Consider the following 13726-nt stretch of genomic DNA (forward strand, 5'->3'; position numbering starts at 1 on the left):
AACGTTTGAACTACCAATGATTTTGTATATGAGTTTTGTATGTATATATATGCTCCATGCATCCTCTATACCTCAGGCTTTCATACTAACAGTACATGTATTAATAACTTTTCTGCAAGCTTGAAATATATATTAACGACCAAAAAAAAAAATAGTTGATAGGACTATGACATAATATCTTTAGTCAAAAAATTGTAGAATGATTATATAATTATCTCGTTATGTTCAACTTGAGAGCACATGTCACAATCACAATCACACAAGTTCGTATCCATCTTCTGTCTCTGGTAGATTAGTAGCTCCATTCTCCACTAATCTTTCATAAGCTACGTTCTGAGTTATGTCACCATCCCTCTCCTCCGCATTGCCATAGCCACCTTTCATGGTACCTACTTGTACATATTCAAGGTCAGGGATCTCATACGTGTTGGGTGGATTTAAAGTTGTAATTGCAATTGGCTCGTAGACTATTTCCGTAGGTTCTGAGTAAACTTCACCCATGTTTTCTAGGGTATTGGGAGACCAGGTCTCTCTGTTTGGATAAGAGAAGGAGTTCATTACAAGCTAGGCGGTGATCATTTAATCTTACTCTGAATTTGTCTCATTTTCGGCAATCTCCACAGTATTGGATCCTGGCGTGCATGGCCTCTGTCCTATATTGATAATCCATTTCACCATTTTATTGAATACATTGAATTACCTGATATTTCTCCCCTTATTCTTTTTAACTAGTAGGCACACAACTAGTATGATGATAGTGACAAGTAAGATCACAAATACGAAGGTAGCTCCACCCACTGCCCCTCCCACAATAGCTCCTGTGTTCTCAGCACTGGCTGTCATAGCATCCTCTGTTTGTTGGGGGGCCGGGGGGGGTTGTTGATATATTTTGTGTGGTGTCTGTGGTATAGCAGTTATAATTATGTTTGTGTGTGTGTACCGAGAATAGTGTATATATTAGTCAGTATACCAATACATACTTGCATTAATTAAAACACCGGTATTTTAGAAGAGCTCTTTTTTTTATTTGCGGTGTCACGGTCTAGCTGCCCTTTGCATGTGATATATATAATTATGCTAGACGGGCTTACCTGGAGATAGGACACAGCCGATTGCCTCCATGTCCAAACAAGGCTCGTCTCCAGAATGGACCACACTGACAATCCTCAATACTCGAGTGGTGAGGGGTGTGGGCAGGACTGTCGTGCTGACACTGGGAGAGTCTGGTCTAGTGAAGACCATTGGTTGAATGAAATTAGCTTGGAGAATGGTGCTCAACTGGCTACTGTTAGGACCATGCTCTATTGTGAACTAAGTGACGTAAAATTGACCGTTTCCTTCATCTCCCTCTATCTGTAACTCTTGAATCATGACATCTACTCCGAAATCTACTTGAATCCAGCTTCCCGTATCACCACCTCGTGCGCACCATGAGTTTCCCCCCAGCCTAGCCTCGTGGGGACGGTAATTTTGGGAGAAGCTTGAACTGGCCGTGAACTGTTCATCCTCCACTCTGTACTTCTCACCAGTAATGAGGGCCTGGGGCTCTTGGCATGCTGTATGGGGGAGGAGAGAAATTATAGCCTTATGTTTTTAGAAATGTGCATGTATCTGGCTATTGTAGTTCTAGCCTAAAGATTGTACTGTAAAATTATAACGCGATAAGTCAATAAAATATGTAGCTGCATGTATATGTATAGGTGAACATTGGACATGCAAAACTGTGATAGCTTTCTCTCACTCACCATTATTTCCTTGGTATAGGACTTGAGATGTTTGTAGTATACACACTAACATCACTCAAACAGCTGTGGAAGTCATCCTTGCAGCTTCTTACAGCTTCTTACAGCTTCGTACAGCTTGAGTAGGTATAGTATTTCCCAAATGAATACTTATAGTGTCTTGTTGCATATAGAGTAAGAACTATGCGAAGTCCATATGTGATCGCTTCCAGTGCATGTTTGTGTAACTAGCACTTGGTGTGCTACGGTGCTACTTAATTAAGTGTTGGTATGTACGTACGTGCATGTGCTTATATGAACTGTTAAACTGGCAGATCGTATGAACTTACTTGATATATTGACATAATTAACGCACACTATACATATACCGTTACGTAATCATACTTGCATAGGACCATACAACAGATTGTCTTTCCCTTTGGTTCACATCCAGCATAAGCAGCATTCTCCACAATGCTCCCATATAGACTGTATTAATAACTATAATATTCTCTCTGTGCCATCCTGTAATAATTATGTCATTTTATTGTTCATACTTCGTTGGCTGCTAACCAGAATCCGTATAATTATACGTATATACCGGTAGACTGGCCACTCCCCACATAATTATGTATAATAGTGTTCATGTTTGGTACGTTGACCTAGTGTGCACGAAATGTTAAGTGTGTACATGTATAATACCTGTACTGCTGGTTTTGTGATTTTTGATAACTATTGCTGCATTAATATCTTAAACTTGAGACGAATAACGACCAAACAAACATTGTTGATAAATAATTATATAGACACGATAAATTATGCAAGAATTTATACTGTGAAGTAAAATTCCCATTTTAACTGAGCAGCATATTTAAAATGAATAATAGAATAATTATATGGCAGTATATAGAATAGCATTTCTCATTATGTCCAACTTGAGAGCATATGTCACAACCACACAAGTTCGTATCCATCCTCTGTCTCTGGTAAACGAGTAGCTCCATTCTCCACCAATTTCCCATAAGCAATGTTCTGAGTCGTATCATCATCCCCCTCCTCCGCATTGCTGTGACCATTGTTCATGGTATCTACTTGTGCATATTCGAGGTCGGGGATGTTAATGCTTTCATACATGTTGGGTGGATTTAAAGTTGTCATCGTAATTGGCTCGTAGGCTATTGCTGTAGGTTCTGAGTAGACTTCACTCATGTTTTCTAGGGTATTGGGATCCCAGGTCAGATTAGTAGCTCCATTCTCCACCAATCGTCCATAAGCTATGTTCTGGGTCATATCACCATCCCTCTCATCCGCATAAAAGACTTCACCCATGTTTTCTAGGGTATTGGGAGACCTGGTTTCTCTGTTTGGATAAGAGAAGGAGTTTATTACAAGCTAGGCGGTGCATGATCATTTAATCTTACACTGAATTTGCCTCATTGTCAGCAATCTGCACAGTACTGGATCCTGGCGTAGTAACCTCAGTCCTATTGATAGATAATGGATTGGTTAATTATTCTTCGACCCATGCATGTAGCGTTACGTAAAGCATTGGTCTACACTAATTCTGAAAGCTTAAAAGGAGCTCTTTTTGGCCTGTTTTTGCCCAAATACCATCGTCTTTTTCTGAAAATGACAATTATGGCCCGTTCCAAATTTTGAGATTTGAACATATCATCTCCTTCTAAGCTTTCAGAAAATTATTGTGATTAGAGCAACGGAATTAAGATTATGGCCGTTCAAAGATGCTTTCTTTATTTATCGAATTACCTGATATTCATTCTCTTATTCTTTTTGACTAGTAGGCACACAACTAGTATGATGATAGTAACAAGTAAAATCACAAGTACGAAGGTGGCTCCACCCACTGACCCTCCCACAATAGCTCCTGTGTTCCCAGCACTGTCTAGCATTGCGGTTGTCATAGCATTATCTGTTTGTTGAGGGGAGTTTGTTGGTGTACTTTGTGTGGTATCTGATGTTGTTGGATCAGTGGTGGTATGAACATCTGTGGTAGCAGCTGCATGTGTGTATAGTGTCAGTACTTGAGATTAGTGTATGTATTAGGTCTCCCAATACGTACTTGCATCAAAACACAGGCATTTTACATGTATATATCACTGCAAAAACACTTTTGTTATTGTGACACAGTTTGCTACCGGCACAAAATGTTATCTTGACAAAACGTTTGTCAATTTCCTGCAATTATTGTTATAACAACAAATCATAGTTTATTTAACTATTAATATAGTTTATCTAACTATTAATATTTATTATTATAATGGTAGATTGTTATTTGAACACATGTGTTGTCATTTTGTCAAAGCGTTGTTGATCTCACATTTAGTGGAAGTTACCGTTCATTGTCAAATTAACATTAATGTGTGACAATAACAAATTATAAAGTTACAGCTAGAACTCTACTAAAAGATACGTGCAAGTTTGCATCACTGATTTTTTCAACCTACTCAACCTATACTCGATTACCCTAGCTCGTAATAAATTGTCTACACTGAAACATCTCAGTTGCCCTGATGCTTATATCTTTGCATGCTCATGTTCAATTGTGTATGTAGCAATTGGAGACTTGTGACTGGGCATGGTAAGTTACAGTGGCAGTGAAGAAGTCAGGAGCCTCCAGAGTCCTTTAGTGCAGTGCAGTGCAGGCAGCCTTCTCTCTAGCCTCCTTCACAAGGCCTGGCCTGAAGAGCGGCCTGGGATCGAGGCTACCTTCTCTCTACTAACTAGCTAGTCTCGAGGCCAGATTCTGATAAGGAGAGTTTGGCCTCGAGACTATAATTATAAGCTGGAACTATAGGTGTGGCATGAGGGGGCGTTCAGGAATAACAGGGCGAGGCCTCAAACATACTTAGCACATGGTGCTTGCAGCTGCACCAGACTGCAGCTGCTCATGCAGCTTTATACCATCACTGACTGCATGCCTGTACCCGTACCCCTGGCCCTGGGCTACCATGTTCCATGTACACCAGCTAGGATCTAGGAGTCAAGAGTCACCTGCATCTGCAGCTTGAAAGAAAAGACAATTGCAAGTTAGTCAGTGCTCATTGCTAAACTCAACTTATTGCCCAATACTCTCTTTCAGATTTTCTTAAAGAGTAGATAGTACCACCATCTCAAAGAAAAAAGTTAAGTTCCATTGCATGCTGTTGGCGCATGGCATGTACATGATCCCAAAACTCTCTGAATTCACAGTTTACAAATCACTGCTATACCGTATCGGCGTATAACTCCACCATGTACCAGCTTCAAAAAAAAAGGATTTAAGTTATGTTGCTCATTGCTAAATAAATGTGTTTACGTGTTTCTTCCAGCTGCAGATTTTACCGTACCTCGGCCCCACAATGTGTACCAGCTAGGAGTCTACTTAACCACCTTCATCGACTTCAAAGAAACGACTTGCAAGTTATGTCAGATTCCATAAAATTATATATAGCTAGCTAGAGGGCAACTGTCCCTGGTTTCGACCTTCATCTGTAGCATACTGATTTACAAGTTTGTGTCTTCATGTGTCAGTTACACTGGTTTCGACTAGTCAACTTCGTCCATGGGGTGATAGCTAGTATACTGATTTACGAGTTTGTGTGTATGTGTCCTCATGTGTCAGTTACACTGGTTTCGACTGGTCAACTTCGTTCATGGGGTGATAGCTAGCATACTGATTTACGAGTTTGTGTGTATGTGTCCTCACGTGTCAGTTACACTGGTTTCGACTGGTCAACTTCGTCCATGGGGTGATAGCTAGCATTGTAATTTACCAGTTTGTGTGTATGTGTCCTCATGCGTCAGTTACACTGGTTTCGACTGGTCAACTTCGTCCATGGGGTGATAGCTAGCATTGTAATTTACCAGTTTGTGTGTATGTGTCCTCACGTGTCAGTTACACTGATTTCGACTGGTCAACTTCGTCCATGGGGTGATAGCTAGTATACTGATTTACGATTTTGTGTGTATGTGTCCTCACGTGTCAGTTACACTGGTTTCGACTGGTCAACTTCGTCCATGGGGTGATAGCTATAGCATACTGATTTACGAGTTTGTGTGTATATGTGTCCTCACGTGTCAGTTACACTGGTCAACTTCGTCCATGGGGGTGATAGCTTGTACTATTTACATTTTGCACTACATATGTGTTGGTAACTATAGTGACTTCAATCTTTTGTTCTGTAGGGGCTTATTGTGACGAAAATGATCTGAGAGATGTAGCGTTCATGAAACCAAACGAAACGCCTGCAGTTCACTGTACTGGAAATTTCAAGAAACGCTAAGTGATGAACACTAAAAACAATTTACTGACAGAATTAAGAAATGTGTTGTGCTGCATGTCATGTGATCCAGTGATCGTATTCTATCATAAACTCATTGTTCTAATACCGTTTGACCTTCTGCATGTGCGTACGTGCGCGAGAAAACAACTAATTAAATGACAAAGGTATAGTGTTAATTTAACAAAGAAATTCACTTTATAGCAGTGTTAATTCAGCATTCACTCTGCTATTTTGACATAGAAGTACAATAAATTGGTGAAATTCAGATGACATAATACTTTGTTGTTTTGACATAATCTCTTTGCTTGAATGACAAAACATTGTAGATTGTTTTACCTTTGTCATTCTAACAAATATTATTCTGTCATGTGTGTGTAATGTTGTGTAGGCATCACGGTGCTAATGCAAGTTTAAGTATAATAGTTACCTTGTTTGGATACAGTACAGCCAAAGAGCTCCACATTCCAACAGAAGTCTGCACCATTAATGTTCAATATATTCCTCTCGCCATCTTGTATCTTGAATCTGAAAGTCCTTCCCTGTAATGGCTGCCTCCAGAATGTGTAGGTTTGTAAACCAGCACTGTCAGTAGAAAACCCCTACAACATAAATACAACAATAGAAACAATAATTATAATGATAGTTATACTCACTGCTTCCTCCCCATTGATTAGTGTATAAGGTGTGTAGCTGTCAGTGTAGTCATCTCTGTAGTCAAGTGTGAACTCTGTTACATAAGAAAAACCACTGCGATCCCCTCTAGCCCTCATATAGGTGATGGCCACTCTCTCTGTGAAGTTGAATACAATGTACGGTATTGGTTGTGTGTCACTAAATTGCTCGGCAGTACACCATCCTGTTTGGGACATGTCCACCACATGTTCCGGTGAATTGTCAGACATTGCAGTGCTTGCCGTGATGGAGGAGAGAGGTAACAAAGAGCGATTAGTCGAAAGTAGCTCGTCCATAGCACAACCTAAATGTTGTATAATAATAATAATTAATTATTTTATGATGTACTTACTTGGAGCTAGGACACAGCCAAGTGCCTCCATGTCCAAACAAGGCCCAGATCCAGTATGGACCACACTGACAATCCTCAATACTTGAGTGGTGAGGGGGGTGGGCAGGACTGTCGTGCTGACACTGGGAGAGTCTGGTCTAGTGAAGACCATCGGGTCAGTAGAATTAGCTTGGAGAATGCTGCTCAGCTGGTTACTGTTAGGACCATGCTCTATTGTGAACTGAGTGACGTAGAACTGGTTGGTTCCTCCATCTCCCTCTATCTGTAACTCCTGAATTATGACATCTGCTCCAAAATCCACTTGAATCCAGCTTCTCGTATCAATACCTTCTTCTGCACACCACGAATTTCCCCCCAGCCTAGCTTCGTAGGGAAGGTAGTCTTCAGAGAAGCTTGAGTTGGCCGTGAACTGTTCATCCTCCACTCTGTATTTCTCACCAGTAATAAGGGCCTGGGGCTCTTGGCATGCTGTATATACATATAAAGGTTAAATTAGATAGCCTTGTGCTTTTTATAAATATGCATGTATACACATACGTATGTGGTTCTGTACAGGCCTATACAAGGAAATGTAACAATTGTACTGTATAGTACATATATACGTAGCTGTACGTACATATGGTGAACATTGGAGTAATGAGGGGCTCTCGACATGCTGTATAGGGGTAATTAGATAGCCTTGTGCTTTCCTACTACAAATGTGACATGTATGTGATTAAGTTCTGTACAGCAAGCCTATAAGGAAATGTATAAGTAGGTATACATACGTATACCTACTTAGTTATGCAGGGTGAACATTAGACAGAACTGCATGCATTGGACATGCAGAACTGTGATAGCTTTCTCTCACTCACCATTTCCCTGGCATAGGACTTGAGATGTTTGTAGTATACACACTAACATCACCCAAACAGCTGTGGGAGTCATCCTTGCAGCTTCTTACATATACATGTACAGCCACTTGAGTAGATAATATAGGCTAGTAGACTATGTCACAAGTTTCATAAGGGCTTAATTAATTGTTGCATGTGATATGTGATCATCCTGCAAATTAGACAAGTGTATGTATGTGGGCGGGATTGTGGCCATTGCCGTAGTTACTTGATGTCTAACCAACTGTTGCATACGTGCTGTAACTACAGCATCACTTTATTGCAGTCTCGTATATAGAGGAGTTTTATTACTGACAAATTTGCTGAACAATTAAGAGATGATTATAATATTATGCGTGGTGATAGTGTATAAAACAAAGTGATCCTTAACGTACATAATCGCATGTTGTCCTATTATTCACTGTGATTCGTGCAGTGATTAATCGCGTATCAGTAATTGCATGTCGTCAAGGTAGTAATTGCACGTCGTCAATGACGACGTGCAATTACTGCCTTGACGACCGCACGTTTGAATAATGGCCGCGGCAAATTTTTTTACTGAAACTGCAGCTAAAAATGTCCTTAAAACTGCATCACAAACGATTATACTAATTATCGCTAGCCCTACACCACACTAGTGTCAATGTCCCTGACATGCATGTACTAATAATTATGTCAAATATGGACCCATATAATTAATACCATATCGTTGCATAGTATTTGATAGCCGAGTAATTCATAGAAGCTTGTATTTATATATACGTACGTAGATATCTTACTGGTTTCCCATGCATCTTCATCAGCTTGAGTTAGATATTAGGCTAGTACGTGTTTCCCAAATGAATATACTTATGAGTGCTTGCTATACAGATTAAAATACATCCTGACGGATGGGATGTAAAACCGGAGGTCCCGGGGGATCTGATTCGATAAGCTTCAAGCTTCCTTCAGATCCTCGTCAGCCACAACAGTGGTAAAACCCGATAGGGTATCGAGCATGCAGAGGCCATATGTGATCCCTTCCAGTGTATTTGTGCCAAGTTTGTTGGTGGTCACCCCAAGATTCAACCAACAGTGTGCTAAGTGCTGGTACGTGTGTATGTGACAGTGTGCTTATGCACTGTTAAATGCACGCATGCATGCACTGGCAGATCATATTAAAATTGCATAATTACATAATTGATGTACACTATACATAATTATCATATCGTACACACATAATAGTACATACGTAATCATACTTGCATAGTGCCGTACAATGGATTGTCAATTAATTCTTTTTCAACTTTCTCTGGCTATTGGCAATGTCTATAGCCTCGGTAGGGGGCGTGTTGAGGCTCTCGTATGTGTTTATGTCTATGTACTTTGTCGTAAGACTAGCGGGTGGAGGGTAAACTGTGATAGTTATTACTTAAAGTGTTGACTTACTCTCCGTAAATCTCATTGTCGACAATCCTCACTCCACCAGTAGTAGTGTAAGTCACCTCAGATTCTGTCAGCCTGCAAATACGTGTAACCTTCATTTCCAATAAAGATCGACATAATTATACCTTGTTTTCTTTGACCTGTTCTTAGCCAGTATGAAGACTAGTAGTACCACAATTAGTAGCAAAGCAGTAGTACTACAATAACTCCACCTGCTGCCCTTCCCACAATAGCTCCTGTGGTGGGCGCTCCTGTGTTCCCAGCACTGGCTAGCATTGTGGTTGTCATAGCATTATTTGTAACAATAGTTGTTGTTTTTATAGCATCATCTGTTTGTTGGGGAGAATTTGTTGATATAGTTTGTGTGGTATCTGATGTCGTTGGGTCATCAGTGGTGGGTAGACCATCTGTGACAGCAGCTGTGTGTGTGTGTGTGTGTGTGTGTGTGTGTGTGTGTGTGTGTGTGTGTGTGTGTGTGTGTGTGTGTGTGTGTGCGCGTGCGTGTGTGCGTGCGTGTGTTAAGTCAATGTATAGACAAAGTCTCCCAATACTCAAAAAAACATTTAGAGATTTGTTAAGAGCTTTTCATTTGTGGTATTACAGTCTAGCTGTGTTAGGAGACACACTGTATACAGTGTACTAATGCAACAAGGAGCCCAATTAACTGTACTTAACAATCTATGCCCACTGAAGCGTGTGAATGTATATATAAGCACTGTGTAATAGGTACCTTGTTCGGGTACAGTACAGCCAAAGAGCTCCACATTCCAACAGAAGTCTGGGTTCAATAAATGCCTCACTCCATCTTGTATCTTGAATCTGAAGGTCCTTCCCTGTAATGGCTGCCTCCTGAATGTGTAGGTTTGTAGACCAGCACTGTCAGTAGAAAACCCCTTGCATGTGATTATAAGTGTAAACAGAAGCCATTACGTGATCATTGCCTGTGCAAATTAGGCCATAGCTATTAGTGTGCTAAGTGCACGCATGTGGGGGGGATTGTGGCCATCGTCGTACCTGTTAAGTTGAATACGCGCTGTAACTACAGCATCGTTTATTGGGAGTAACATTTTATTACTGACAAGTTTTGCTGGACAATTAAGAGATGATATGATAATTATTATGCATAATTATGGCGATAGTGTAAAATGGTCTGTAACATTATAATTAGCTATATATAGCCCTACACCACGCTAGTGTCAATGTCCCTATTATGGACCCTTATATGTTAACTTTACCATATTGTTGGATAGCCGAGTGAAGTACATTAGCTTAACTTGTATACGTAGCTAACTTACTGGTTTTCCTTCTATACAGCTTCTTCAGCTTGAGTAGATAATAGTATAATATGTATTCCAAATGAGTGACTTATTGCATTATATACAGATTAAGAGCACGCAGAGGCATATATATATGTAATCCCTTCCAGCGTATTTGTGCCAAGTTTGTTGGTGGTCACCCCAAGATTCAACCAACAGTGTGCTAAGTGCTGGTACGTACGTACGTAGGTATTGTTTAATACTAACAATGTGCGCTTATTCATGCATTGTTACTAGCAGATCGTATTATATGATTGATGTACGCTACCTAATCGTACACTATACATAATTATCATACTTGCATAGGACCATACAACGGATTGTCAATTAGTTCTTTTCCAACTTTCTCTGGTTCACTTTTTATTCCAGCATAAGCAGTATTCTCCATCATGCTCCCATAGGCCGTGTTAATAATTGTCTTCTCTGTGCCATCTTGAAAGGCCTCCATGTCCGCTTCAATCTTGGTTCCATCAGTTAAACTCCCATAAGCTATGTTAATAACTATCTTCTCTATGTCATCTTGAAAGGCCTCTATATCGTCTTTACTGTCCATACTTTGTTGGATGCTCTCATCGAATGTCATGGGTTTGCCATTGCTAGGCAACACGACCTTTATAGGCGTGTCCACTTTAGCGTATGTGTACAATAGGGGGCTACCAACACTTTCGTATGGTGTGCTTGAAGCTTTAACGTTGGGACTCCCAATAGTTTCGTACGTATTAGCAATGTCTATAGCCTCGGTAGGGGGTGTGTTGAGGCTCTCGTATGTGTTTATGTCCATGTACTTTGTCATAGGACTAGCGGGTGGAGTCTCGCTGAAGGGGGGAGGGTAAACTGTGATAGTTATTACTTAAAGTGTTGACTTACTCTCCGTAAATCTCATTGTCGACAATCCTCACTCCACCAGTTGTAGTGTAAGTCACCTCAGATTCTGTCAGCCTGCAAATACGTATAACCTTCATTTAGACCACCCAATAAAGACATAATTATACCTTGTTTTCTTTGACTTGTTCTTAGTCAGTATGCAGACTAGTAGTACCACAATCAATAGCAAAAGCAGTAGTACTACGATAACTCCACCCACTGCCCCTCCCACAATAGCTCCTGTGGACGATTCTGTGTTCCCAGCACTGGCTAGCATTGTGGTTGTCATAGCATTATCCGTTTGTTGTGGGAAGTTTGTTGTTGTAGTTTGTGTGGTATCTGATGTTGTTAGGTCAGTGGTGGGTGGACCATCTGTGACAGCAGCTGTGTGTGTGTGTGTGTGTGTGTGTGTGTGCGTGTGCGTGTGCGTGTGCGTGTGCTGCGTACTGCGTGCGCGTGCATGCGGGCGTGCGTGTACGTTAAGTCAATGTATAGACAAAGTCTCCCAATACTAATTTTTTTGTTAAGAGCTTTTTACTTGTGGTATTGCAGTTTAGCTGTTAGGAGACCACTGTATATACAAATGCAACAAGGAGCCCAATTAATTTATAAGTTACCCACATGACTGTAGTTAACAATCTATGCCCACTGAAGCGTGTGAATGTATATAATAGTTACCTTGTTTGGATACAGTACAGCCAAAGAGCTCCACATTCCAACAGAAGTCTCCACCATTAATGTTAAATATATTCCTCTCGCCATCTTGTATCTTGAATCTGAAAGTCCTTCCCTGTAATGGCTGCCTCCAGAATGTGTAGGTTTGTAAACCAGCACTGTCAGTAGAAAACCCCTACAACATAAATACAACAATAGAAACAATAATTATAATGATAGTTATACTCACTGCTTCCTCCCCATTGATTAGTGTATAAGGTGTGTAACTGTCAGTGTAGTCATCTCTGTAGTCAAGTGTGAACTCTGTTACATATGCAAAACCAAGGAATGAGCCTCTAGCCCTCATATAGGTGATGGCCACACTCTCTGTGAAGTTGAATACAATGTACGGTGTTGGTAGTGTGCTACTAAATTGCTCGGCAGTGCACCATCCTGTTTGGGACATGTCCACCACATGTTCTGCTGAATTATCAGACATTGCAGAGCTTGCCGTGATGGAGGAGAGAGGTAACAAAGAGCGATTAGTCGACAATAGCTCGTCCATAGCACAACCTAAACTTTAAATAATGAGTAATGGATAAAATAGGCTGAACAGGCTTACCTGAAGCTAGGACACAGCCGATTGCCTCCAGGTACAGACAAGGATCATTTCCAAAATGGGCCACACTGACAATCCTCAATACTCGAGTGGTGAGGGGAGTGGGCAGGATTGTCGTGCTGACACTGGGAGAGTCTGGTCTAGTGAAGATCATCGGGTCAGTGGAATTAGCTTGGAGAATGCTGCTCAACTGGTCACTGTTAGGACCATGCTCTATTGTGAACTGAGTGACGTAGAACTGGTTGGTTCCTCCATCTCCTCCTATCAGTAACTCTTGAATTATGACATCTGCTCCAAAATCCACTTGAATCCAGCTTCCTGTATCACTATCTTCTTCTGCACACCACGAGTTTCCCCCCAGCCTAGCTTCGTGGGGAAGGTAGTTTTCAGAAAAGCTTGAACTAGCCGTAAACTGTTCATCCTCCACTCTGTACCTCCCACCAGTAATGAGAGGCTCTCGGCATGCTTTGTATATAAGGGGGTAGATTAGAAACCTTTTACAAGTATGCATATGTCTAATTATGTAAGTGGTTATTAAAGTTATGTACAAGCCTACAAGGAGATGTAAGAATTGTATACCTATGTAGTAATATCTACATACGTAGCTTTACGTACGTATAGTGAACATTGGACATGCAGAACTGTGATAGCTTTCTCTCACTCACCATTTCCCTGGCATAGGACTTGAGATGTTTGTAGTATACACACTAACATCACCCAAACAGCTGTGGAAGTCATCCTTGCAGCTTCTTACAGTAGCTTGAATAGATTACTAGTAGCTTTGTGTGCTTTAATTATTGTTGGTGGGCAGTGTAAACAGAAGCCATTATGTGATGATCATTGTCAGCAAATTAGGCCATAGCTAATTGGCTATTAGTGTGCTAAGTGCATGCATGTGGGCGGCATTGTGGCCATTGCCATAGTTACTGGTTAATGCTTGCATGCATG

At 40.8% G+C, this 13726-nt stretch overlaps 2 protein-coding genes and 2 long non-coding RNA genes across 5 annotated transcripts; 1 reads left to right on the top strand and 3 right to left on the bottom strand.

Annotated features, from left to right (window-relative positions):
- Nucleotides 1–202: 202 nt before the first annotated feature.
- LOC135351910 (uncharacterized) lies at nt 203–2209 on the bottom strand. Its single transcript, XR_010399533.1, has 5 exons — nt 1746–2209; nt 1092–1556; nt 701–900; nt 590–653; nt 203–532 (listed from the first exon to the last, which is right to left on the bottom strand). It is a non-coding gene; the product is annotated as an uncharacterized LOC135351910 (long non-coding RNA).
- A 294-nt stretch (nt 2210–2503) lies between these two features.
- Nucleotides 2504–4465, bottom strand: LOC135351906 (uncharacterized). Its single transcript, XM_064551024.1, has 4 exons — nt 4330–4465; nt 3489–3738; nt 3143–3205; nt 2504–3081 (listed from the first exon to the last, which is right to left on the bottom strand). Exons 2-4 carry the CDS (start codon nt 3641–3643, stop codon nt 2670–2672), a joined length of 630 nt encoding a protein of 209 aa, XP_064407094.1. The 5' UTR covers nt 3644–3738; nt 4330–4465; the 3' UTR covers nt 2504–2669.
- A 50-nt stretch (nt 4466–4515) lies between these two features.
- LOC135351908 (uncharacterized) lies at nt 4516–6128 on the top strand. The gene is made up of 3 exons (XR_010399530.1): nt 4516–4768; nt 4822–4864; nt 4932–6128. It is a non-coding gene; the product is annotated as an uncharacterized LOC135351908 (long non-coding RNA).
- A 2924-nt stretch (nt 6129–9052) lies between these two features.
- LOC135351891 (uncharacterized) lies at nt 9053–13649 on the bottom strand. 2 transcript variants are annotated; one of them, XM_064551003.1, is made up of 10 exons: nt 13444–13649; nt 12782–13243; nt 12410–12732; nt 12184–12355; nt 11634–11889; nt 11509–11580; nt 10056–11456; nt 9451–9744; nt 9329–9400; nt 9053–9276 (listed from the first exon to the last, which is right to left on the bottom strand). In XM_064551003.1, the coding sequence occupies exons 1-7, from the start codon at nt 13514–13516 to the stop codon at nt 10934–10936; spliced, it is 1881 nt and encodes a 626-aa protein (XP_064407073.1). In that variant the 5' UTR covers nt 13517–13649; the 3' UTR covers nt 9053–9276; nt 9329–9400; nt 9451–9744; nt 10056–10933. The 2 variants fall into 2 exon arrangements, with proteins under 2 accessions (XP_064407073.1, XP_064407072.1); XM_064551002.1 differs by having other exon boundaries at nt 9053–9400.
- Nucleotides 13650–13726: the final 77 nt, after the last annotated feature.

Source organism: Halichondria panicea, chromosome 17 (genome assembly GCF_963675165.1).
Source record: "Halichondria panicea chromosome 17, odHalPani1.1, whole genome shotgun sequence".
In the NCBI taxonomy this organism is placed as follows: Eukaryota; Metazoa; Porifera; class Demospongiae; order Suberitida; family Halichondriidae; genus Halichondria; species Halichondria panicea.